We start from the raw sequence: 25,325 nt of genomic DNA, 5'->3' as shown, positions 1-25,325 counted from the left end.
TGCACTCCTTCGTATACGGAGTCCATTGATGAGAAGGGGTTGGGAAAGGTTGAATCCAATTCCTAAAGTGATGAATATGAGCTACTCAACAAGAACTCACTCAAAAAAAATTAGATCTTGATTTTATTTAAAAAAAACTAATAAATAATAGAGAGGATGGAAGAGCAAAGACGCTTAATTAATGAAGGGGATGAAGATCGAAGAGCGGAGAAGTGATGCCTGAAACTCTAATTTTGGAAGTCGACTCTCAAAACTGCAAACTCTCTTGAATCCCTAATTTCTTCATGTCGCCTATATAACCGCAAAATATAAATATAGAGTTGGAGGAGATGATGTGAACATTTATAAATAATGAAAATAGATCGACAAATATAGAAGAACAAGTGAAGTTAGCTAAAAAATTTATTGCTAAAAGATGGTGGTTGAAAAAGGCACTTATGTATATTGATCAGCTATATGAGGGGTCATCTAGGATTTAGCTAACTCGTTTACATGGATTGGAAATGCTCTAACATTGACTGATACATTTATTGAAGTTGTAAAAGTAAAATAAAATACTAGTAGGACACATTGAGGGAGAAATGAACAGATTGATGAAGCTGGAAGTCTGGAACTTCTGCTGCAACTTATCAAGTAACTATTTTACATACTTCGTTTAAAAAAATTGTTGCCACCTCATTGCCCGTTCCAAGTCCAGGCTGCAATCTAGACATGCAGTGCCCCCAAGATTTGAATCTTAGATCCGTCACTTGGCACAGGCAATCACGAAAAGAGGGCACTTTTTACGAACAGTAATGCCTGAGACACCAGTCATGTCCAAATCCACCATTCTTTCTCCATCGGGCAATTTAAAATCAAACTTGTGCACTACATTTGCTATCGCAAGCTCATTAAGGGCCATCGCGAATCTGATTCCAGGGCAAGACCTTCGGCCTGCTCCAAACGGAAGATACTCATAGTTTAGGCCTTTGTAATCAAGAGGACTACTCAAGAACCTCTCAGGCCGAAACTCCTCTGGTTTGTCCCACAATGAAGGATCTCTTGCAATTGCCCAAGCATTTATCAGTACTTGTGTCCCTGATTTTATGTCATACCCCATTACTTTTATGTCCTCCCTGGCCGCCCTAGGAAGTAGTAGTGGAGCTGGTATATACAGTCGCATACTCTCTTTTATTACTGCTTTCAGATAATGCATTTCGATTAAATCACTCTCCAATATTTTAGGCTTCCCTTTGCCTATCTCCCTGACCTCGTTCTGCAATTTAATCATGGTGTCTGGATTTTTTATCAGAGCTGCTATTGTCCACTCTAAAGTTGTTGACGGTGTTTCAGTTCCAGCAAAGAACATATCCTACAACAAGTATATAACAAGTAAACGATTGAATTAAACCTGCATGAGCTCTGATACCATGTTAAGTGACCAATTCTCCCAAAACCTCAAGGTGTTGGAAGGAGGGCTTACTAGAATCATATTATATTCTAACAAAACCGAATGACAGATGCAAACATTATCAAACAGAGCGGATTTAATGACAGATGTTCTTACAATTATTTGATCATGTAAAAGTGTGAGTTTAGTAGCTATTTACCAAGATAACAGCTTTGATGCAATCTTTGTTAATCTGAAAGTCAGAATCTATGTTCTCTTTCTGAATTTCGAGCAGAATGGAAACAAAGTCCTTGTTGGCATAACTATCATCTGATGCAAGATCACTTTGATGATCTCTGACAACAGCTTCGAGAAAAGCATCAATCTCATTAGCTATTTTGTCCACCTTTCCCTTTAATCCTTCTAGCCAATCAACCCAATAAAGCAATGGAATATATTTCCCTATGCTGCGGAAATAACCCAAAAGCTCAGTCATTTCCCCGAGCAATTTCTTATATGAATTCCCTTTATCACTTTCATATTTCCTTCCTAGTGCAACCCTGCACACTACACCACTAGTTAGTTCAGAGAACATCTCGCTTAAGTTCACTATTTTCGAATGAGAAGACTCAATATTATGGATCAAAAGTGCAACTTCTTCTTCTCTGACATTACTAAACGAATTAACCCTTCTTTTACTCAGAAGCTGAATGACACAAGTACTCTTCACCTGTCTCCAATATTCACTATAACGAGCAAGCGCCACGTCCCTACCGTTATAGAAAATTCGATTGGAGATACTTGAATCAGGCCTGTCCGAAAAAACCAGATCATGGGTTTTCATTATCTCTCGAGCTGCATCAGCTGTGGAAACAACAAGAACGGGCACACTTCCGAACTTAAGTAGCATCAAGGGACCATACTTTTGAGCCAAGAATCTAAGTGAAATGTGCGGGTCTCGACCAAGTTGATAAAGATTTCCAATTATTGGTAATTTTGGCGGGGAAGGGGGCAGATTTTCTGGGACTATATTTCTAATTCTTAACCATTTGTAGAGAAAAACCGTGACAGAAAACAATGAAATAAAATATAGATGAAGGGTATATTGTTCTAACATTTTCTTTGGTATTACTTGGCCACTATAACAGGTAAATTCTGCATATATATGGAGGAAAAAAAAGTGTGGACTGGTCACATTTGATGTACTGAACATTCAACATTTTTACACGAGGTTAAAGTCTAACGACGAATACTAAGGCCGTGTTCACTTGGATGGAATGGAATGAGGGGAGAATGGAATGAAAACTTATGTAGAAGTTTTATGGAGAAAGAAGAAAGTATGAGATAATAATAACTTAATATGAATGGGTTTAAATTTCTTGTGATAAAGATTGCAAGGAAACATGATGTAGAAAGAGAATGAGCATTCCTTTCCGATACATGTGGATTTTATTGAAAATAGTAGGAATGGAATGACTGAAAGAATGAAAATCATAAAAGAATTCCCTAATCAACACCATTTTAGAGTACAAAATTCATTCCGTTCTCCCTCAATTTCATTCCATCCAAGTGAACACAACCTAAGATTACATGTTTGATTTTTCTCTAATTTAGCATAGGAAAAACATTGGACCTATCTCCTATACACATGTGTTAGAAAACGGGTTTATCATATATCGTATTCTTTTATCATAAAAGAATTCTCTAATCAACACCATTTTAGAGTACAAAATTCATTCCGTTCTCCCTCCATTTCATTCCATCCAAGTGAACACAACCTAAGATTACATGTTTGATTTTTCTCTAATTTAGCATAGGAAAAACATTGGACCTATCTCCCATACACATGTGTTAGAAAACGGGTTTATCATATATCGTATTCTAACAATATGCAGTCATTTTTGATTTTATTGACTTGGTTGCAGAGTTATCTGGACCATATCAGTTGCAGAGGGACAAGGTCGTTGACGCACAGTCAAATTTCCACAAAATTTTCAATACAGTTAAAGGACATGGAGTTCTCTTTTGAAAAGTATACTTTTGATTTTGGGTTTTGAAATTGCAAAACTTGTTTTGAATTCTGTCATTAATCAATTAATGAATATTTTCATTTTTCGCATAATTTTTTATAAGTAGTCTACATTCTGAGGAGTCTACATTCTGAGTGATGATCAAGAATGAACTATATACTGAATCCAAACCAGTAAATCAATATACGCGTTGAATTGATGTGCCATGCTTCGTAAGATCTGCCAATTTGCTGGCAACAAGTCCATGCCCTCTCGAGGAAACGATGTAACTTGATGGTGTCTGAGTATATTTCCCCCTCCTGGATAACAATGGAAATTCGCTACATTGGCGCCACTAGTTCATCTTTCCTGCAAGTCCTGATATTGACTTTAGCAGTGCTACTATTAGTAACTTGAATAACGTCGCAACATTCACCTCTGTTCTCGTTCTGTAATGTAACAAAACAAATGACTAGTGAACACAAGAGCTTTAGCATAAGCTGGAATTCGGTTAAGATAAGTAATTAATCAAGCTGACCTTTACAGGTTCTGCTGCAGGTGAAACAACCTCAATTCTTGAGATATAATCAGCAGACCGCATTGTCAATCGACACGTTTTTGCCTTACGTTTTTCCAGTCGTACATAATTTGTCACAATCGTATCTGATGTCATGCTTTTCTCAATAGTATCCAAGTAAAAAATATGAGGAGCATCACAAGGTTGTTTCGGTTCATATGGCCTAATGTTGAACATATAATCAGGCGGTCGTTTTTTAAGGCTCCAGGGAGTGAATGTCTCCAGGGGTTTACGAAGAATGCTGACAGGGAGAAGCAGCTCATATATATGAGCCGAGTAGCCCCATGAAATGGAAAATGACCATTTCATTCCCTTGTGATAACAAATGGTTTGTTGTAGCATACGTGCCTCATCGAAACTTGCAGCTTCCATGAGGTGTTCCAGGGATTTATTTCGCGCTAATTGAGGGAAAATTGGGAGGACAATATCAAGATGATGCAGAGTTACCAGTGGTGATTGAGGGTGTGCTGAAAGAAGCCCTGATATGTCGTCCACCAGATCAAGCTGCAAAATACTACTTGTTAAAAAATTTCTGCTTGGGGCTTTAGATATCTCAGGACCGGCCTTACTAGCAACATATGTTAACTCAAAAACGAAGCATTATGCTAAAGGAAAATGCTTGGTGCACATAATTGTGTACATAACGACATGTGGTGGGTTTTAATTGGAATGACCCCTGTATTTACATCAACAATCCCAATTAAAACCTCCCGCATCAATTGCCATGTCATAATTTTGTGCACCTAGCACTACTCTATCTTAAAATCCAAACGGACTAGAAAACTAAATTTAAGTACCTGATGAAATCCCTTCTCGAATGTGACTGAAACTCCGAGTTCAGAAATGCAGAACTGCAGAATCTGATCACTGGCATAAAGATACGGATACCTGTTGATACAAGCATCCAAATTCTTCACAAGAACAGCAGCCAAAGGGTAGCTCAATGCATAACCTCCACCACCATAGGCCATATCAAACGAAAAATCATAATTTGATTTTGTACACTCCGAAGTTCCCCCAATATAGAAGTATTTCCTATGATCATATTTTCTCAAAACCTTCAACAGATTGTTCAGAAAGAATACCGTGTCATCGTCTCCCAGGATGTACCATCTGACACCCGAATGATCCTTCACTTCTCTAAACAACTCCAAAACCGTCCTAACAATCCGGACCACATACGGCTTCACGTGTTTTTTGTACACCTCAAATTTTGTAGCATTCTCCGCCACTCTGTACGGAGGAGAGGAGGAAGGCCAGGGCAGGAGGTCTTTCGAGGGAGGATCATCAAAAAACACGATCCCTCGCGTTACATTAGGCCTCCACCAGGACTCAATGTACTGTTGTCGACTCTTCCAGGACTTAGCTGCTGCGGATATGCCAAACACGAGGTGACTCACATTTGTTGTACTCGGAGAATTAGGCCTAGCCCGAGCCCGAGCAGGAACAGGAACAACAGGGGGAGGGGACCGAGAAGAATGATCAGATTCAGGCTGTGCTGAAAAATGAGAAGATTTAATCTTAGGCGAAGAATTCTTTGGCTCCGGGTGAGATAATCGTCGAGTAGGAATTATACAATCCGCGGGCTGACAATGTGTGTTACGAGAGACGAACACGAAGAATGCAAACAAGATGAGGACTGCAATGACGAGTGCTTGACATAAACCTGCAAAGAATTTGTTCGACGGAGATCTCAAGTTTTCTTTCAGCTTGCTGCCTAATGTATGCGGCATATTCAAATGATTGACATAGATTAATACAGCGATACCAGAATATCATAGTCTAAAGAATTACATAGTCTGAATAATTACAAGCACTTTCATTTTCCTCGTTCTTCTCGTTCTTGATCTCTGTTCTTTAAACCTATTCTTTAGGATCACATAGGCTACAATGTAGTTAGTCGTTGTTGACCATGATCTTTATATGTTTATGCATAATTAATATTTTAGTATAATTACATTCAAATAAAAAATAAAAAATTAGTATAATCAGTTTCTGTTAATCAGTAATAACCTTATACGACTAATCAGTAATTAGCTTGGTGCTGAGTGACCATTCATTTTTTTTTTTAATTTCTCGTTTCTGTCTATGAAACAAATCATATATTATAATAATAGGTCCAAATTGTATGGAGTTAACAAAATATTGGAGTACTGGAATTCAAATTGAATAAAATATAATCTAAGATTTTAATTTTAATTTTATTTTTGTTTTGCAATATTTGTAAACATCTAACAATCCATCCGCGCATTAGTTTTTACAACACAATAATTGTCATAAAAAGGTTGAACAATTACTTTTACAAATCACAGGAGTATATGTTTGACAATATAATCATTATAAGTAGAATAACGATGATTGCTAAAGTTCGATGATGTTAATGATTAATCGGTAATTATATGTTCAACAAACTTATAAACTACTTTTTTTTTTGAATTCAAAAAAAAACAAACTTATAAATAATAAATTATAAATTTGTATAATCAAAAACATTATTTATGATTAAACTTGAAAATTATGAATGATACTTCAATGCTCCAATTTAAATGCGAACTCCATAGAACTAACTCGTCCATATAAAAACTCAGCCGAAAAATAGATTAGTAAAATAAAAAATAAATAACGATTAAAAATATAACACGTTTACTCTCTTTTTTATTAATTAGACGTTTGACTTTTATCACATTAAATATGTGAGCGACTCGTAAACAGTGAGAAAGTAATACTACAGTATAAGATATTTTCAAAATAAAATAAAATAAACTACTACAGTATAAGATTTTGACATTTATTTACAATGTGGTCAGAAAAAAAAACCAGAACTAGAAAAAATTTGATAATCTGCATTATACAGCTATAAACATGGCAGAAGGACCCTGTCTTTTTAATCCAACAGTACTAACTGGAGTATGTTTTTTTCCCCCTTATCTAGAAGTCTATCATGCACTTTGCTAGTTACTGAATCCTAGGTATACAGAGTGCCCAATGAGTATAATTTCAGGTACATGGTTTGCATTTTAATCCGTTTATAATTAACAACACTCCTAGATTCAAGTTTCACCGGTCCTTTCTTGTTCCTGAAAATGTGTTTTTATCAGCTAATAACAGAAAGTACACAAGCTCTTGTTAAATTATATTTTTCAAACAAAATGTCCTTTAACACTTTCTTTTCTTCTTTTGCTAAACAAGATCTCTTGTTTGATTTTCTTCTGTTTCTTTGCTAGACGAAAGTTCTTGTTTCCGCTGTCATCTCAAATCCGAATCAGAGGAATGCTGCATGTCACGCAGAGGAAGCAGAACAAGCCAGGGTAATCTTGATTCACTTATCAGTTTCACAAGGCCATTATTCTTAATTTTATAGTGCATGCGATGGAGAAGGAATGATGATTATTAATTATCTTTGCTCGGCACATCCATTTGTTTTCCTTTTTAGGTAATGCTACGTACACAAATCTTGTTCCCAATATTTTATGACTGATTTTAATTGGATGGTATATGTGCATACAGGACTCCAGTATTATTAACACAACTAGAATTTAAGAAAAAAATTGGGAACAATTTTTGGGGTAGCTAGTAATTTTCTTTTCTTAATATTGACTAGTAATTCCGAAAATTCGGATAAAATCATGTGGGGAAAAGCATGGCTTGGAAATTTCAGCAAACTACTTTTATAAAAGAGAGCAGACAAACACCACCAACCATCATCTGGAGTTGGATAGATATCCTTAAAATGGAGCCTTTAATCATGTGGCTGTGCCAAGGATGAGTCATTTGTCATGCAACTGAAAGTTCAGATCCATTAACTAACGTTATCTACATATTCATGCATGTATGATCATGTGTCATGTGTGTTTATAAATGAAGATTAGGCACTTTTGTTTATAACTTAAATTGGTGAAAATGTGTGTTACAGACACCTTAGTATGTTTAGGATTTTTACCTAGGAACCGACTACCTCCATAGCCAACAAAGTTATGTAAATTGGACTAACCGAGCGAAATGCACGGTTTGGGACCCGATCCTTTTTGGTGAAATCTTCCCACTAAGTGTCCAAGAACGGGTGAGGTTCAAACCTGTACCTTTTGGATCAAGGCCCCGTTTTCATTGGGGCAGCCTTAGATTGAAATTTTATTGATTAGTCGTTTATGATCAATATAAAAAGGAAGCAGCCTCAGAGGCATAGACAGAATATTTTACCACTGCTAAGATGAAGAGTGAATTTGGAAGACAAATTATTCCATTTTCATTCAGCTCATCTGCCTGTTCAGCTGAGAATACTATGACAGATGTTCTTGCTAGTCGATATCATGCATCTTCGAGTTTTAGACGAAGTAGTCTACTGTCCTCTAGTTTCCTATGACTGATGAATGTTAACATTCACAAAAGTCTGACATTATATCTTGAAAATGCAGGTAAAATAGGTTCTGCAATAGGTAGCATGAGCAAGATTGTTGAAAGAGTAGACAATTTTGCACAAGGCATTCGAGAACATGGTAATTATTTCATCATTTACAAAAACTTTCTCTGTTTTTCTTACAAAATCCCTCTGCTTGATTAAAGTCCTGTCATATCTTTCTGAGTACTAACTGTTTATTGCGCGATCGATGCTTTGCAGTGAGAATAGGATCCAAGATAAGTGAAACTGTGAAAGGAAAGCTGAGTCTGGGAGCGAAAATCATACAAGTAGGCGGAGTAAAGAAGATATTCAAACAGAATTTTAATACCAGAGAAGGAGAGAAACTATTGAAGGTTTCTCAGTGTTATCTGTCCACAACAGCTGGTCCATTAGCAGGCTTACTCTTTGTCTCCACCGAGAAAGTTGCCTTCTGCAGCGAAAGGACAATGAAAGTTTTTTCTCCGAATGGGGAGTGTATCAGAGTGCATTACAAGGTTGTGATACCTCTAGGAAAAATAATGAGAGCTAGCGAAAGCGAAAATGTGAAGCAACCATCTAGAAAGTATATAGAAATAGTGACACATGATAATTTCGAGTTCTGGTTTATGGGGTTCTTGAATCACCGGAGGACGATCAGATGCATTCAAAAAGCAGTTTTTCACGTTCAATGAGGATTTTGAGTATGGGTTTTATATCAATTAAACCACCCAATTCACTCCGAAATCTCAATTAGACCACCCAAAAAAAAAGTATATCATTTAAAACATTAATTTAAGATAAAATATCACTCCGTTAATTAGCAATAAAATGATTGGACGGAAATCTGAGCTGGCAGAGGACGTGGCACTTCATCTGTTCCAACGGCTAGTTGCTGGTGTATATATACGATACTTATATCGAAAAAACTAGGGTTCATAACACTGTAAGCTTCTCCACACTTATCAATGGCTGAATATGATGTGTTTTGCGAATGTAAGAGGAGTGCTGCGATTCGAACATCACGGACCTCTAAAAATCCAGGGAGGCGTTTCTGGTGTTGTGCCAGATTGAAGGTAATTAAGTAATCTGGTAGCAGTTTATGATAATTAAGTGAAATTTTTAATTTGAAGTTTGTTCTGGGAATTTTTTTTGTAGAATGAGAAACCATGCAATTTCTTCATGTGGCTGGATAATGAAACAATGGGTTTGGCAGATGATGGTCTGGAGGAAAAATTGAAGCAACTTGAAGATAAATTGGCTAGAAAAAGTATGAAGAACAAGCAGTTGAAGAAGCAAAAGCCAGAACAATTTATGTATTTCTGTATTGTTATTGTGGTGATGTTTGCTGTCATGGTCCTCAAATTATAAAGAAGGCATGAACTTGTAATTTTTCATTGTTATGAATGAGAAATAACATTACAATTTCAGACATACTAAGCTACGTAAAAAGTATAGTCCAAAAGATCACATATTTCATTCACCAAAAGATTCACAAAAGATTCAGTAGCCACAAAAGACAAACAAAAAGATTGGCCAATGTTAGATAAGCATTACAGAGTGGACAGAGCAAATTAAAAGTTTCAGTAGACAAGAGAATTAATTTCATTCTACAATGACTGGATCATCTTCAGTGTTTGGGATGGTTTTGAAGTTGGCGTTTCTCAGTCTGTTACTTCTTCTAGGTGGACTTGGGGCTGAGTGAGCTGAAGAAGTCTGTTTTCTTGGAGCTGAGGGAGCTGGCCTTCTTGCAGCCCAAGGTGCCACTTGATTATATGGTGGAGCTGTGAAAGCCCAACCATTTAAAGGCTTGTAAACTGCAGTCTCACCCAATGGACCAAGCACTCTATGCATCAAATGACCACCTTGATTAGCAGACTCACCTTCATTAGCAGCTGGAGATGTCTGTGAAGCTTGTGTGGGGATGTTGCTACACTTTGGCCTTCTAATAGCTAGCTTTGGCCTTTTAATACCAAGAGTTTTCCTCTGAACCTTACTCATACTTGCAGATTCATCAGCTTGATCCATCAATTTTGTTGCAGTCCTAGCAGTTTCTTCATGTCCACCAATATCTTCACCCATTCCAAAATCTTGTTCTTCACCAATCCCAACATCTTGTTCATGTCCAGCAAATTCAGTCCTAGACTCTTGTTGTTGGCCACCTTCAGTTGCAGTAGTGTCACCTTGTTCTTGTTCACCAACAGCCACCAGCTCTGGACATTTAGGCTTTCTATGACCTGGCTTTTTACACTTGCTGCAGTGATGCACCCTTTTGCTGCTCCATCTTTGCACTTGTTCCTCTGTCACCTTTGCTTTCCCTTGAGTTCCTCCCTCCCACTCCTCCCTCCTCCTTAATCTCTTAGGCCTGCCTCTCAGTTTTTTTGGGAGTTCAGGGGGGAGTAACACCTCATCATCATGGAAATCCCAGTAATCAACACCTTTTAATGCTGTTAAAGGAAATGCATAGGCAGCTGCATACTTATCCCTCTTGTAATAATCTGATAAATAGTCTACAGGTTGTCCCCTTCTATCATAAATAGCAGCCAGTGCATGACTGCATGGTATTCCAGTCAAGTCAAAGTTTCTACAGTCACAACTTCTACTATCAAGATCAACTGTCACAAACCTTGTGTTGTATTTAACCTGATATTTACTCTCTCCATCCCAAACAGCCCTCCATTTCCTAGACTGCATAATGTTTGCATCTAAAATTTTCTTGATTTTAGGACATATATCCCAATTACTGTCCCTTATTTCTCCCCTCTTTTCTGTTACCCTCCTCAATAACTTGAAATGAATTTCTTGTATCATGTCCAGAAGATGCAAGTACCTTTTAAATTTTTTGAGATTATTGAGATTACTGTACAAATGCAAGAAAATTAAGAGTACAATAAAAGCTGATGGATGCAAGTACCTTTCATTGATGATCCAAGAGTTGAAGCACTCTGACATATTGTTCTCTATATTATCGGCTTTTGGCACAGTTGAAATAAAGGCTTTGGACCATGTCTTGGCATCTATCCTGTTCAAGCTAGCAGCTGCCAACTTTGAGTGATTTTCAATTTGTTTCATGAAGTTCTTATGTGCAGCTGGGTGAGTAGAACAAGCAGCATTCCAAAATGCCTTTTTAATTACACCAGATGGAAATCTAAATCACAAGGTACAGGGCAAAACATAATCAATAATTATGGAAACTTAAACAATATTATTAAGTATGCAGCAAGTACTTACTTCTTTCTAAGATTGGAGTAGATGTGTCTTGTACAAAATCTATGTTCAGCTTTTGGCAAGATTTCTTTGACTGCATTTTCAAGACCCTGCACAAGAATAAAATTAAACAGTTGTGTATGACTGAATGGAAATTGAAGCAAGTATAATAAGTATGCAGCAAGTACCTTTTGTTGATCACTGATGAGAGTTAATCCTATGCCGTCATCCAGATCCAAATCATTTTTCATCAGCTCAATAAACCACCTCCAACTGTCAGTATTTTCACTTTCTACAACTGCAAAACAGACTGGATACATACAGTTATTCCCATCTCTCCCCACTGCACTCAGTAATTGCCCTCCACAGACAGATTTCAGGAAACATCCATCCAACCCAAGCAGTGGTCTACAACCAGATTTCCAGCCATTTTTCAATGCAGCAAAGCATAAATACAATCTCTTGAATCTGTTCACATCACCATCATTCAGTCTTGTGCCACATATCTTAACTGTGTTGTGTGGATTACTCTTAAGAACCTCATGAGCAAAGTCCCTCACCCTTGAATAATGTCGTGTCAACTCTTCTGCAACACCATCAAGGGCTGATTTCTTCACTCTCATAATTTTTATCCAAGGCACATCTACTTCCATCTCATTCCTTATTGTCTCAATTATCTCCTTCACTCTCCATTGCGGATTTTTTCTGATTCTCTCACCATATCTCTCAACTAAATACTTTACGCTAGCAAGCTTGTTCTTATATGGCTTGGTGCAAAGATGCTCAGTTACCAGTGTCTTAATTTCTACAATTTCAGTCTTCTTCTGCCTTCTAACCCAAATCCTAAAAGGACAGCCAATTTCACACTTTACATGTGCTCTGTCAGGCTCATTACATACAAAATGCACACCCCTCCTTTCCTCCAAACCATAGCTCCTAACTTGCTCCCTAAACTCCTCCATGCTTACAAAAGCCATCCCAACTTCCCACTGAAACTTACCAGACCTGCTTGAAATACCCATAACTTTCCTTTTTTTCTTCTGCAACAAATTAGGAGGAGGCCCTATGTATCCAACCTTTGTATTTTCATCCTCACTTGAGGAATCAATGGACCTCAAGTCATCAGACTCATATTCTTCCTCATTAAAAGCTGTAGGTGTGGCCATTGCAGTTCTCATTTCATCCCTAAATTTCTTAGATTTATTTTGATTTTCTCTTAATTCTTCATCACTGTCAACTACAAAAGAATTCCCACTGTCACTGCCCTCACTCTCAGAACCATTGTACTCAAAATCTCCATCCTCACTGTCATCATTCTCCTCCATATCCTCACTGTGCTCTTCCTCAACTAAAGGTTTCTTACCCTTATCTTTAACAGTCAGGTCATCCGTGAATGAGTGATCAATGTAAAGTTCAATTTTACCATAAGGCTTGCAAACATTAACACACTCCCTAACAGTATCATCATCATATAACAACCTCATCCCATTGCACATATTTTTACCATCATTCTTAAAATGGACTAAACACTCAGCACTGTAACCATAATTGTCTGCAAAATCATCTAAATCCCTAAATGACAGCAAATCAATATCAAACTGCTTAATCACATCGATATATCCACCAATATACCTAGGGTTTCTTGCATCAGATGTGAAAGTCCCATGGTGGTGAATCTCTATATCCATAAACATACTGTAACATGCATTCATCATCTCAGTACACATAAACGATTTAAATTCAAAATATATACATACCAATCACAAGAATGAACACAAAACATACATACACAGATCAATACAATATGCATATTATAGTGAACAGTAAAATAGGGTTTTAAGAAACGAAAATTACCTTGTTCGATGCTGTGAATACGCTTGCTTTACTGATCGTAGGTGCTTCAAATGTATGATTAAACGTTGATCCTTCCTTCAGCTGATCGATTTCAACGAAGCTGTAGATTATCCCCAATTCTCATTATCTCCAAGAGGGGTTTAATTAGGGTTTATCTTTTCAAATCCCCGCCTATATCCTCTCTTATACTTATGTTTTTTTTACTTTTATTCTATTCTTTATTTGCTATTAATTCCTTTATTTTACTTTTTGATTATTTGACTCAGCTGCTGCCATGTAATGCACTACGTGGCGTCCAGGTGGTGCAACGTGCACTTAACTGCTGACTAATTGACGGAATCAAACGTTTTCTGTTTAAAATGCTGACATCATCTAACGGAGTGATATTTTATCTTAAATTAATGTTTTAAATGATATACTTTTTTTTTGGGTGGTCTAATTGAGATTTCGGAGTGAATTGGGTGGTTTAATTGATATAAAACCCTTTTGAGTATATAAATACATATTAGGCAAGATTTTTTGTTTGCTTGGTTGTAAAATGTAATATGTAATGATTTGGTGGTAATATATTATACATATTCCATTGTTTCCAGATTAATTTACAAAGTTAAAGAAATTAGCTGGGAGTGGAAATAGAAGAAGGCAGATGCAGTTCTCTAATTCTCCGGTCCAACTAATACCTCATTGGCTAAAAAATTCTGATTCTGCAAAATAAATTTTAAAGATGGGTTTGCTTTGGAGCATTGTGTTTCATACTTGTTGATTTTGAATTCGAGATAGATTCAAATCTTCGACTGAATTTCATAATATGACCCTAAGAATTGCACATGATCGATGTTACTAGAATTTGTATATGATTTTGAGAGTTAGATCGTAGAAAATTGTCAAGTGACCAATTCTTCTAAACCTGTGTTTGGGAGGAGGGCTTACGAGGATGATGTTATATATATTCCGACATTCCCCGGCCCCTCACTCAAAAGCTCATTTTTGGTCGAGAGTAGATCACGGACGCCCAGCTTCGGGATCGAACCCGATTATGCCGTGATACTGAGCTCTGATACTATATTAAATGATTAATTCTTCTAAAATCTCGAGATGTTTTGAGAAGGGTTTACCAGAAGCATCTTATATTCTAACAAAAATTCTCAGAACCAAGTTGTCAAATAGTAAAGACAAAAATTTTGCACAACTGCGATTCTCCTCCTTATCTTTCTCGGAATCGCCGCCACGGTGTTTTACTTCGTCTACAAGCCGGAATCGCCGAAGTACACCGTCGATTCGATCGCAATCATCGGCTTCAATCTCTCTTCATCTCGCCCTATTTCACCGGAGTTCGACGTCAGTATCAGCGCGAACAATCCGAACGACAAAATCGGAATCTACTACGAGAAGAAAAGCTCCATACAAGTCTACTACTCCGACGATCGTCTCTCCGCCGGAGTTCTCCCCGTCTTTTATCAGCCGGTGAATAAAGTAACGGTTTTCAAAACATATGCGTCTTTCGTTCAATTATTTTCCAGTTGAATGAACTTCTTTTTGTTTGATTAAATTATGATTAATTGCTGTTGATTATAGTGATTTGTTTGATTTTAATTAAACTTTTTGTTTGATTTGTGCCTGCTGAGTAATCGGTTGACAATATGAGGTTATGATTTTGCGGTCATGTGCGAGGGAGATAGCGTAGCAGTGGTAGAGGCGGTGGCTGAGAGTTGCGGCGACGGTAGATCCGCCTTCAGAAAGGAAAGCGTTAATTGTGCCTTAATTGAAGGCGTTATTTGTGCCTCATAATTGAGAGCGTTATGGGCCTCATAATCAAGGGCGTCAACCGTGCCTCATAATTGAGGATGTTAATTGTGCCATTTTAATGGGCGTTAATGTGTCTTAATTAAGAGCGTTAATATTTTATTAATTGTGCCTTAATTAAGAGTTTAATTGTCTCAATTATAAGTTATCATAATTGTGTAAATATTTTGATCAGCACATACATATACACGTGATATTATTAATAATTAATTATTGAATATATTTTTATAATTTATGTAATCTAATATATATCGTCTTATATTTTTCTTGTTTTCATTGTTTTATTTTCAGGATTCTTGGAAGAAGACCGGTTTTTCTTTTCGGACATTAAAGTTTTATTGTCTAAATTTCCCCGGTCATCTTGCATGTCCGACGGTTAGATAATAAGCTTTCTTGAATGAAAGAATTATTACGGTGAATTGCCGATTCATATTTGTGAGATTTATTCTCATTTTTTGAAATAAAATAAAATAAAATTTTGCACAGCCAAGTTGTAACATCCAGGTCTTAAATCATGATCCATTAGTTATCTGCGTACACTTGTAGATTTTCTGCTCCTTCACTGTCCCATATATGTCGGATTCAAATTTAGAGTCCCGGTTACATCCTAATTATTAATACAATAGGGAAAAAAACATTGATGTATTCACCTATGATATGTTATAATATGTTATTCTCACGATCATGATATATGTATTTTTATCCGGATCATACTTTTTGTGTGTTACAAAAATTGACAAATTTTGTGAAATGTGACTATATTATATCTTAAATGTGTATATATTAGTTAGCAAACAAGTTATATGGTAGGATATTAAAGTAAACTAAAATTTAAAACTTAGAGTAATACAGAGAAAGTAAGCACAATTTCATTTTTTATTTTTCTTAAGAGATTCAAGCGATTTAGAGCGAATACGTGAATGATCCTAAACCAAGTTATTTGGGTAATTTTTATTATAGATGACCTATATTTATTAAAATTATAAAAAAATAGATTACTTATTTTAATGTTGAAATTGATTTTTATTAAAAAAATCATAAAAATAAAACAAGTTGATAAATAAGTACATCGTATTAATTTATGACTTTAGGTCAGTTTTGACTATTTTTAGTTTTAAGCTGATTTCGGACTTATTACACAAATAAACTAGAAAATGGCTTCATGCTCGGGTTTAAACGGTCTGTGGTACTATTTCCATTATATTCTAAAAAATATTGTCAGATACAAGTGTCAAAAAGTAAAGCACAACTTTGGAAGAACCAAGCTCTAACATCCCGGTCTTAAATCATGATCTACCGATTATCTGCCATAGTGCTTGTAGATTCTCTACTCCATATAGACAATTACAGTTCTCATATATGTTCAAATTTAGAGTAAAAAACATTGATTTGTTCACTTCTGATGTTATTCCTACCGTCAATGTGAAATATATGTATTTTATCAAGATCATACTTTTTGTGTGTTACAAAAATTTTACAAAATTTGTGTATTGTGACTATTTTATGTTAAATGTGTATATACGTAGTTAGCAAAAAAATATTATATGGTAGGATATTGAAGTAAACTAAAATACAAACAAACCATTTGAATAAATTGATAGTAGAAATATACGCCTATTCTCGGCCACCACCGTAAATCCATTAATTTTTAGAAATGTAGGAAGTAAGTCTGGATTTTTCTCATAATGAGTGTATTGATCTTGATGTGAATGGTTCTTCTTATTAACATAAATATTTGAGTGATTGACACTTTGCACCCCTTATGTTTAGGCGCTTTTTCAATTTGGTCTCAAATAATTTTTTTTGACAGTATGCACCCTAAAGTTTGAAAAGCGCTTCGCTTTGCATCCCTTTGACCACTCTCCGTTTAATTGACCGTTAAAGTTAACAAATGTGGGGTTTACACTTTGCATCCCACACTTTGCACTCTGCACCCCATATCTGTTAATTTTTTTCATGAGTATTTTGTATCGGCTAATAGGAAAAGATGACAATTGAAGGACCTGAATTTAACTCTGCTGAAGTTATAGGACATGTTGGTTTCACAGTCAATCTTACTGCGAAAACCAAGAAATACAAGTGCAGCGCCATAATGCGACAATGCACCCATGATTACAAACACATGAAATATCTGGTGGCTGTGTCTGGCTAGATCAAACCACCCAGGCCTCCACCTCTCAGGAATCCGGGTGACATAGAAGAGTGTGCCAATTAGATAAGAAAGTGTCATGGCCAGTTCGTTACCAAGTATGATGTTCCTGCTGGGTTGATCCCAGTTCACTACCATTGCGTGAACTGCAAGCACTAGGCCACCAAACAGCCCCATTGCCACAAATAGCGAGGCTCTAAATGAGCGAAATTTATTTGTTGAAAATACGGGAGAGAGCAATGTTACGAACTTGTGATAGTGAATATGCCCATAATTGTGATACAGCTAAGGTAGAGAATTTGCCAGTGTGGGGAGCATTGAAAGATGTAGTAGATTGGAGGGAAAAAAGAGGTGATGATCATGACTGCGATTCCCACGTAGTCTATTCGGAGCATTAAGATATTCATGGGATGGGAATTGCAGCAGAAGAGGTGGCAAATGCTGCTTGAGAGGAGGCAAAACATGGAGCCTCCAAGAAATACAAAGAATGGCCACCGTGTAACTTCCAGTTCTGGTAGTGTAATGTCCATGCCCAAAGATGAATGCTTCAGGTCGATGAGTTTTGTCGTGTCCTGTGTTATCAAACTTTTCATCATTTGTCTATCAAAATTATATCTATCTGCGTATTCATCAATTAGTATGTCTTAGTCCTTGAAGCTTTTTACATGTGTTAATTGGGACAGAAAACTGGAAAAGTATTGAAGCTGCAGTGAATAACATACGGAGAAGAAATTTTTGGAATTAATCATGAGAAACATTCCCCGGTGAACCTAATGGCGAAGACCGGTAAATATAATGATGAGATTGGATGATGAGCACCATCATAGATAATTTGTTCTATCACTAAAGAACTGATACAAAGTCCTGGTTATTCAAGGCCTAGTGAAGCTTATAGCAGTTTTTAAGTTACGTGGCCAATTTAAGGCCTACAAGTTTGTACATGAAATCCAAAGGTTATCGGCCACAAATCTACTTAATCTGTGAATTGGCACGATCAATCAACCAAACTTTATTGTCACGATTTTAAATCAAGCCAAGTTGATGGAAGTTAGCTCGAGTTTGGCAGGAATTATAATTAGATTTTATTTGTTAAACAGTTTTCTTTCTTCCCTGATTCTGAAAATTCTTTTATCTAAGTGATCAATACTTTATCTGCTATAATTAAAAAATCTTTACCTGTTATTGAAAGAATATCTATCATCCATTTCTATTAGTTACAGATGAAGTCAATAATAATACAATTTTCATTTGCTGTAAGGATATTTTAAAATTCAGGTCCTTCAATTGTCACCCTTTTTCGTATTAGCCGATACAAAATACTCATGAAAAAAAATTAACAGATGTGGGGTGCAAAGTGTAAACCCCACATCTGTTAACTGTAACGGTCAATTAAACGGAGAGGGGTCAAAGGGGTGCAAAGCGAAGCGCTTTTTAAACTTTAGGGTGCATACTGCTAAAAAAAATTGTTTGAGACCAAATCGAAAAAGCGCCTAAACATAAGGGGTGCAAAGTGTCAATCACTCTAAATTTTTCTAGTATGCATTTGTTGTTATTGCATCTTCTCAACTCTTTCTTAAATCTAAAAACTTATTATAAAAACAAAAAAAAAAAAAGTTTTAAACATGTGCCTAATAAGATGCTTGGTGGATTATGATGTGTGAAAAGTAATAGACCGAAGTAATCTTAGAGACAACACTCTCATATGAAGATTGGTGAGCATATGACTTGTGATGGATTAACTCTATTCTGGATAAGTTCTCAAAGAGTCGAATAGATAATTGTTGTGTATTCTAAGATTCAATTTAGATGGCCGCATAAAGTTCAGTACTTTACACATAAGGATGATGGTTTTTCAAAGCATTCAACATAGATTAATAAGTCGAAAATGCATGCAAACCAGGTTATCACTTGAAAAGATTGTTTCAAACTGTTTGTGGGTCAATCTTGAATTAACAGTCCTGGCGGCTTTCATTGTTCAAATAAACAACTCTTTCTCGGGTCAATCTTGAATTAACAGTCCTCATGATGGGCTCACCGCGGTTCATGATTACAACATTATGTCGAGATCACGTAGTTATAGATTTATTGTCATGCAATGGTAAAACTTCTCCCTGTTTTTTTTACAAATTCCTTCTGCTTGATCAAAGTCCTGCCACATCTTTCTGAGTAGTAACTTTTTATTGCCCGATCGATGATTTGCAGAGAGAATAGGATCCAAGATAAGTACAACCGTGAAAGGAAAATTGAGTCTGGGAGCGAAAATCATACAAGTAGGCGGAGTAAAGAAGATATTCAAACAAAATTTTAATGCCAGAGAAGGAGAGAAACTATTGAAGGTTTCTCAGTGTTATCTGTCCACAACAGCTGGTCCATTAGCAGGCTTACTCTTTGTATCCACCGAGAAAGTTGCCTTCTGCAGCGAAAGAACAATGAAAGTTTTTTCTCCGAATGGGGAGTGTATCAGAGTGCATTACAAGGTTGCAATCCCTCTCGGAAAGATCATGAGAGCTAGCGAAAGTGAAAATGTGAAGCAACCATCAAGAAAGTATATAGAAATAGTGACACATGATAATTTCGAGTTCTGGTTTATGGGGTTCTTGAATCATCGGAGGACCATCACATACATTCAGAAAGCAGTTTTTCACGTTCAATGAGGATTTTGAATATATAAATACATATTAGGCAAGATTTTTTGTTTGCTTTGTTGTAAAATGTAATATGTAATGATTTAATTTGGTTGTAATATATATTATACATATTCCATTGTTTTCCACAAAGTTAACGAAACTAGCTTGCAGTGGAAATAGAACAAGGCAAATGCAGTTTTCTAATTCTCCGGTCCATCTAATACCTCGTTGGCTAAAAATTCTGATTCTGCAGAATAAAATTTTATGATTGGTTATCTTTGGAGCAATGTATTTCATACTTATGTTGATTTTGTATTCGAGATAGATTCAAATCTTCGACTGAAATTCAAGACTACACATGATCGATGTTACTAGAATTATTATATGGATTTTAGAGTCTATCCTTAAAATTTCTCAGAACCAAGTTTTCAAAAAGTAAAGACACAAATTTCTCAGAACCAAGTTGTAACATCCTAAATACCGACAAAGTAAGCACAATTCTGTTTTCTGTTTTTATTAAAATTAAGAGAGCCATTCAGAGTGAAGACTTGAATGATTCCTCATGGAAATACATAGATAAATTACGAAAGATGATTTTGAGTCCCGACTCATGGGTTTCTTAAATCATCAAAATACTTTTAATCATTTTCAAGTAGCAGTGTATCAAGAACACTGTGCATAGTCAATATGGCCATGCCTAGGCTACCCGTACGTGCCATTTAATTACAATCTTATACTATGAGAAAAAACTCTGTGCACAGCAGAACTTTCTGTAAGATCTTGTATAGCTTCTTCCTTTATGCCAATGATGTTTTCGTTTCATAAGCTTGATAATTGCATGTTATTCTGATGCTTTTCAACTATAGTAGTATAGGATTTACCGGTTATGCGAGTAAACCAATAAATGTATGTTATATTTATATAAAGGAGGTTCTTCAGAGGGTGACATGGCATGTCTCAAATCTCTCTAAACAAAATCTCTGATTTTCTAGCTTTTTATATTTTTTTAATTAGAATTAGAATTTTGTTTTAAATTCATGATAACTAAGGTCAGGTGATGAGACGTGCCTTTTTGTTGTCTTTGTTTTAATAAGGAGCCAGTTTTGGCTCCCGCCGTAACAACTGCAATGCTGTCTTATCAATCTAAATCTTTCTCGCATCATCATGCCTTGCAGTTTGGAGCGCCAGGGAATCTTCCGCTTTCCTTCTTTGCACCAGGTGAATCACTTCTTCACTGAATTTTTCTTTGATCTTTCTATGTTTATGCATGCATATATACTTGTGCTCAAAATTGCTTAAGCATCTTCTTTGGTGGTACTTTAAGGGAAGCTTCTGGCATCGTGAGGATGAAAAGTGTTATGAAACTGAGCACTCCCCAATTTAAAGCCTCTCAACTTAGAGATATCCTTTGATTAGTGTTTTTGATTTTTGGGTTTCTTGGTGTCTCTGGATTGTGGTCTTCTTGTGGGTTTTTTGTGTTCTTGAAATTTAGTTCTTCTCATTTTTTTTAGTGTTTTAGACTTTTTTTTTGTTGTGGCTGAAATTTGGCTTCTAGGGAGGCTGGTGAGGGTGGTCAGTGTTGAAAGAGACCTTGCTGCTTCAGATACTTGGCTCCATGAATATAAGGTGCTTGGATTCTGTATTATGTGCATGAAATTTCCGATGAAAAAGTCGAATTTTGTATGTTTCTTTACAAGGTTTTGTGTTGCAATTCATGCTTTGATGATGAAGCCATCTTAAGATTAGAGACTTTCTTCATCTGCAGAAGCTTTTTGGTTTAAAAGTCTGCTATGATGTTATCAGAAGTGATTAGTAATGTATTGTTTTGTTTACAAGATTGCATAATTTATGTTTGGTTCCTGCTGGCGGCAGTTTTGTCTTAATTTGCAAGTATCCCAGTGGCTAACAGATGAACAAGTGTTGTTTGTTCAATTGCATGCAGACCATTTGTTACTTGCTATGATCCCAGAGGAGTTGTGAATTGCGGGATTAGAAAGCACAGGAATTCTAAAAAATTGGAGGAGAGGCTTGAGCAACCGAAACTGCTCAAAAAGGTAAATATAAATGACTGCTTATTTCGTTTGTGTCTCTTTAGTGCCCTCCCTTTAGTTTTGCCTCTTCACATCAAAACTCTGACGCTAGCCACTGATCAGGCCAAATCAATAGCACCATGGCACTCTTGCACCAATTGAAGGCCGTCCTAGCATGACTCCGGTCTTACGTCCTAGGGGCATTGGTTTAAAGTATAACTTACTTTTTTCAACTCTTAAAGCTAGGACAGAGAGAAAAGCTGTTGGTGTTCCTGATTGTGAGGGGGCTGCAACTACAAAAGCCCCGTGGAACACACCTGGTATGCTTGAAAGCTAAAGTTTATAACCTATTATGACTTATTCTTTATTACAATTAATAGATCATCGGTTCTCTATGCTGTTGCAGAGCTCTTCGATCTTTCAGGCCTTGAAGGAGAAACAATTAGAGTGTGGGAAGATGGAACAAAGAGGATTGGTCGGCGTAGCTTTAGTATACTACGAGCTTGCGTGCTGCCTTTGCACAAATGGTAAGTTGCAGGTTCCACCACCCCAGAAAACCAGAGACGACTGTCACTCTTAGTGACCAAGGACTGCCTTTGCGACCTATAAGTCTTTCTTTCAATTATTTAGCTTGATCAAGAATATTAACTTATTATATATTTTTAAACCAACATCACTGGCTTGCATTACTAAGCAATAACCATTTTGCGTTATGTTAGGTTGTACAGTATTGGTTATGATATCAATTTACTTTACAAAAGCCTGCAATTTTTGATGGTATATCTTAGTATATGTGTGCATATATTGTTTCTAATACTAGGAATGGGACTGTCTCATATTATCAAATTTGGCATTGGAGAAACAACTTCATACGGCAAGGGAAGAGCTTAGTCATGCCCTTTACCAGGTTTCTATTTTTTTCGTCATCAACTATTGGTTCTTGTATAAGTTTTATATAATTTCTGTATGTAGATTGATTCAGTGTGGTATATCTATGTGTTGGCAGCATGATGCTGCTTGTATAAGTTTTATATAATTTGTCTACGTAGATTGATTCAATGTTCTAACTAGCTAAACAGTTAGAACAGAAGTTTCTGGAATAACAAGAAAGAGAAGGAGATTACCTAATTTACATATGAATATCATGTCAGATAGATGTCCTCTGATTTATGTTTGTCATTGATTCAAATTAATCAAACTGCAAACTACAGCTACGACATACTTATTTAGTTTTCCTTGCAAATGATTTTGTTAACATGAAGTTGGAGACTGGTTATATCTGATTATTTGCTGGTACCAATATGATTAGTCAGATAAGCTAGCCGTGAATGTGTAATTGTGATGATTTGGCTCTACTGATGGAAGTCTGGTAACTGAACCGATTTTAATTGCACAGAATAGTCAAATGGCCGTTTTCATAATTAGCATTCCATGACAACAATGACACAATTGATATGCAGGACGTGTGGACTAGACTATTTCAGGTTGTAGACGTAGCAACTAGATTAATGCAGGAATTCCAACTGGAATATCTTGAGGATATGTTCTGAGGAACGGTAACTTTACTCTCAAGGCAAAGTGTCTTCCTTCTATCTGGATGCAGTTGTGAAACGGAAGTATAGCATAGCTTACTGCTTCTTTGGAAGATATCTATTGTTTCAATAATAAGAGTTCATACCTTTCTAGGCATCATAAAACAAGTCATGTCCTCTTCTATTTTTAACTGATTAATATTTTAGAGTTTTTTGTTAGGAAAACAAGCTGGAATAATTAAATTGCTTAATAAAACTGTACAGGCTGGATAAAAGAGTAGTCCGGATTTATAATAGAAGCATACAGCTGCAACTGGCATTGTGCTGCTATATGCTTCTATTTTAGTTTTTTTAGCATGCTCTATTTTTGAATGGCCACTTCTCTGTAGTAGGTAACCCTAACCCTATGTGAGACTTTGCTTAAAGTTATATAGGATGTAAACAGAAGTTCTTTCTCTAATTGCTTTTATATCTGCAGGCTGATCAATGGAAACTCAACTAAAGAACATGATCTTGTCACGAAGAATGATCTTGAACACCTGTTGCATCTTTTAGATGGAAAGGGATGGGATAGGCCTTGGCACTATCTCAAGGACCGCTCTGCCTCAAACATGGCATATCAAGCCTGGCACCATGAGCCTGAGGTACACTTGAACTTAACATTGTTATCTGCTTTCATGTGCAATGTTTTAAGTGTTTCAGCTAGTGGTGCATCGTGCTGAGTTGGAAGGAATGAACTCCGAGAATCAGAGACTGAGGGACATGGTGGATGAGGTGACCAACAATTACAATAATCTTCAGAAGCATTTAGTCGCATTTATGAGGCAGCAGCAACAGAAAGTGGATAATAATGAAGTAGAAGCAGATGTTGTTGGTGATATAATAATAAAGGTGAGCAATTTGTAAGACAAAATAGCATGCGAAATACAGTGCCTACGCAGTTCATTGATCTTAGTCACAATCTCTGTTCCCGTGAAAGAAAAACTATATTTTCTTATATTTCAACAACAATTATAGAATAAAAGGATTCAAAAAACTATAAATCATAAATATCTTTTAAAATGTCTTATATTCTATTTTTCTCACTCGCGCGGAGCGCGTTTTTTTCTCTAGTTATGAATAAAAGATGTCCATGAAAGTGTTGAGTGGGTGTCAACCCAAATCCCACATCGAAAAGATAAAGAGAATTTGTTTTGAATATAAGCAGCCTAACAACTCCATTATTATAAGGCTTTTTGGGAGGAGCCCGAAAATAAATCCGTGCGGCTTGGCCACCAAGGGTCACAAGACTGAGATAAAATCATAAATTAATAGGATGTACGTTTTTGATCAACTTAGGTTATTTTTATGATTTTTTTAATAAAAATCAATTTCAACACTAAAATAAATAATCTATTAAATCTATTTTTATTATTATTATGTTAAAAAATTATAAGTCATCTATAATAAAAATTATCCAAACAGACAATTTAAGCCAAACGTTTATTAAATTAAGTCAACTTAAACTATAAGTCATAATTTTAATTCTACCCAAACGGGCTAATGTTTTTGATATTGTACTTATACCATCGATGAACCGAAAAATTCTTTGACAATAATATTTCAGGACAGGCACCCTGTTTTTTTGACTTGAAATTTTTTGACATTGGATTTTAGATATTTCACTTTTCAAGATAATAAACTTGAATTCAACAAAAGAAAACCACAATGAAGAAGTTAATAAATCTTTTTGTTAAGATAACATTCATCCAAAATATTTTTGTTTGAATAAATTACATGGTGTAGTTTAATCCTTG

General features: G+C 36.0%; 4 protein-coding genes and 1 pseudogene across 4 annotated transcripts; 2 read left to right on the top strand and 3 right to left on the bottom strand.

The window, feature by feature from the left end:
* Window positions 1-419: 419 nt before the first annotated feature.
* On the bottom strand, window positions 420-2,651 carry LOC108195408 (psoralen synthase). Its single transcript, XM_017362366.2, has 2 exons — window positions 1,590-2,651; window positions 420-1,351 (listed from the first exon to the last, which is right to left on the bottom strand). The coding sequence occupies exons 1-2, from the start codon at window positions 2,580-2,582 to the stop codon at window positions 746-748; spliced, it is 1,599 nt and encodes a 532-aa protein (XP_017217855.2). The 5' UTR covers window positions 2,583-2,651; the 3' UTR covers window positions 420-745.
* Window positions 2,652-3,419: 768 nt separating this feature from the next.
* LOC108195573 (uncharacterized) lies at window positions 3,420-5,845 on the bottom strand. The gene is made up of 3 exons (XM_017362550.2): window positions 4,753-5,845; window positions 3,917-4,459; window positions 3,420-3,827 (listed from the first exon to the last, which is right to left on the bottom strand). Exons 1-3 carry the CDS (start codon window positions 5,686-5,688, stop codon window positions 3,720-3,722), a joined length of 1,587 nt encoding a protein of 528 aa, XP_017218039.1. The 5' UTR covers window positions 5,689-5,845; the 3' UTR covers window positions 3,420-3,719.
* Window positions 5,846-8,134: 2,289 nt separating this feature from the next.
* Window positions 8,135-9,760, top strand: LOC108195379 (GEM-like protein 4). The gene is made up of 4 exons (XM_017362339.2): window positions 8,135-8,286; window positions 8,368-8,448; window positions 8,571-9,403; window positions 9,486-9,760. Exons 1-3 carry the CDS (start codon window positions 8,163-8,165, stop codon window positions 9,020-9,022), a joined length of 657 nt encoding a protein of 218 aa, XP_017217828.1. The 5' UTR covers window positions 8,135-8,162; the 3' UTR covers window positions 9,023-9,403; window positions 9,486-9,760.
* A 7,385-nt stretch (window positions 9,761-17,145) lies between these two features.
* On the bottom strand, window positions 17,146-18,119 carry LOC108194396 (heptahelical transmembrane protein 1-like; annotated as a pseudogene).
* Window positions 18,114-19,994, top strand: LOC108194395 (GEM-like protein 4). The gene is made up of 2 exons (XM_064081335.1): window positions 18,114-18,126; window positions 19,543-19,994. Exons 1-2 carry the CDS (start codon window positions 18,114-18,116, stop codon window positions 19,992-19,994), a joined length of 465 nt encoding a protein of 154 aa, XP_063937405.1.
* The last annotated feature ends 5,331 nt before the right edge of the window (window positions 19,995-25,325 follow it).

This window comes from Daucus carota, chromosome 7 (assembly GCF_001625215.2).
Source record: "Daucus carota subsp. sativus chromosome 7, DH1 v3.0, whole genome shotgun sequence".
Taxonomy (NCBI): domain Eukaryota; kingdom Viridiplantae; phylum Streptophyta; class Magnoliopsida; order Apiales; family Apiaceae; genus Daucus; species Daucus carota.
Note: the sequence above shows the minus strand (reverse complement) of the source record. Positions and strands in the feature narration are given on the sequence as shown.

Excerpts from the sequence above, each read along its gene's own strand:
- LOC108195573 (XM_017362550.2), bottom strand. The coding sequence starts at position 5,688 with ATGCCGCATACATTAGGCAGCAAGCTGAAAGAAAACTTGAGATCTCCG. Across the intron at positions 4,460-4,752 it reads TCGAGAAGGGATTTCATCAG|CTTGATCTGGTGGACGACAT; the intron begins GTACTTAAATTT and ends AGTATTTTGCAG. Across the intron at positions 3,828-3,916 it reads CTGCAGCAGAACCTGTAAAG|AACGAGAACAGAGGTGAATG; the intron begins GTCAGCTTGATT and ends GTTACATTACAG.
- LOC108195379 (XM_017362339.2), top strand. The coding sequence starts at position 8,163 with ATGAAGAGTGAATTTGGAAGACAAATTATTCCATTTTCATTCAGCTCA. Across the intron at positions 8,287-8,367 it reads ATCTTCGAGTTTTAGACGAA|GTAAAATAGGTTCTGCAATA; the intron begins GTAGTCTACTGT and ends TTGAAAATGCAG. Across the intron at positions 8,449-8,570 it reads ACAAGGCATTCGAGAACATG|TGAGAATAGGATCCAAGATA; the intron begins GTAATTATTTCA and ends GATGCTTTGCAG.
- LOC108195408 (XM_017362366.2), bottom strand. The coding sequence starts at position 2,582 with ATGTTCAGTACATCAAATGTGACCAGTCCACACTTTTTTTTCCTCCAT. Across the intron at positions 1,352-1,589 it reads GCATCAAAGCTGTTATCTTG|GATATGTTCTTTGCTGGAAC; the intron begins GTAAATAGCTAC and ends TACTTGTTGTAG.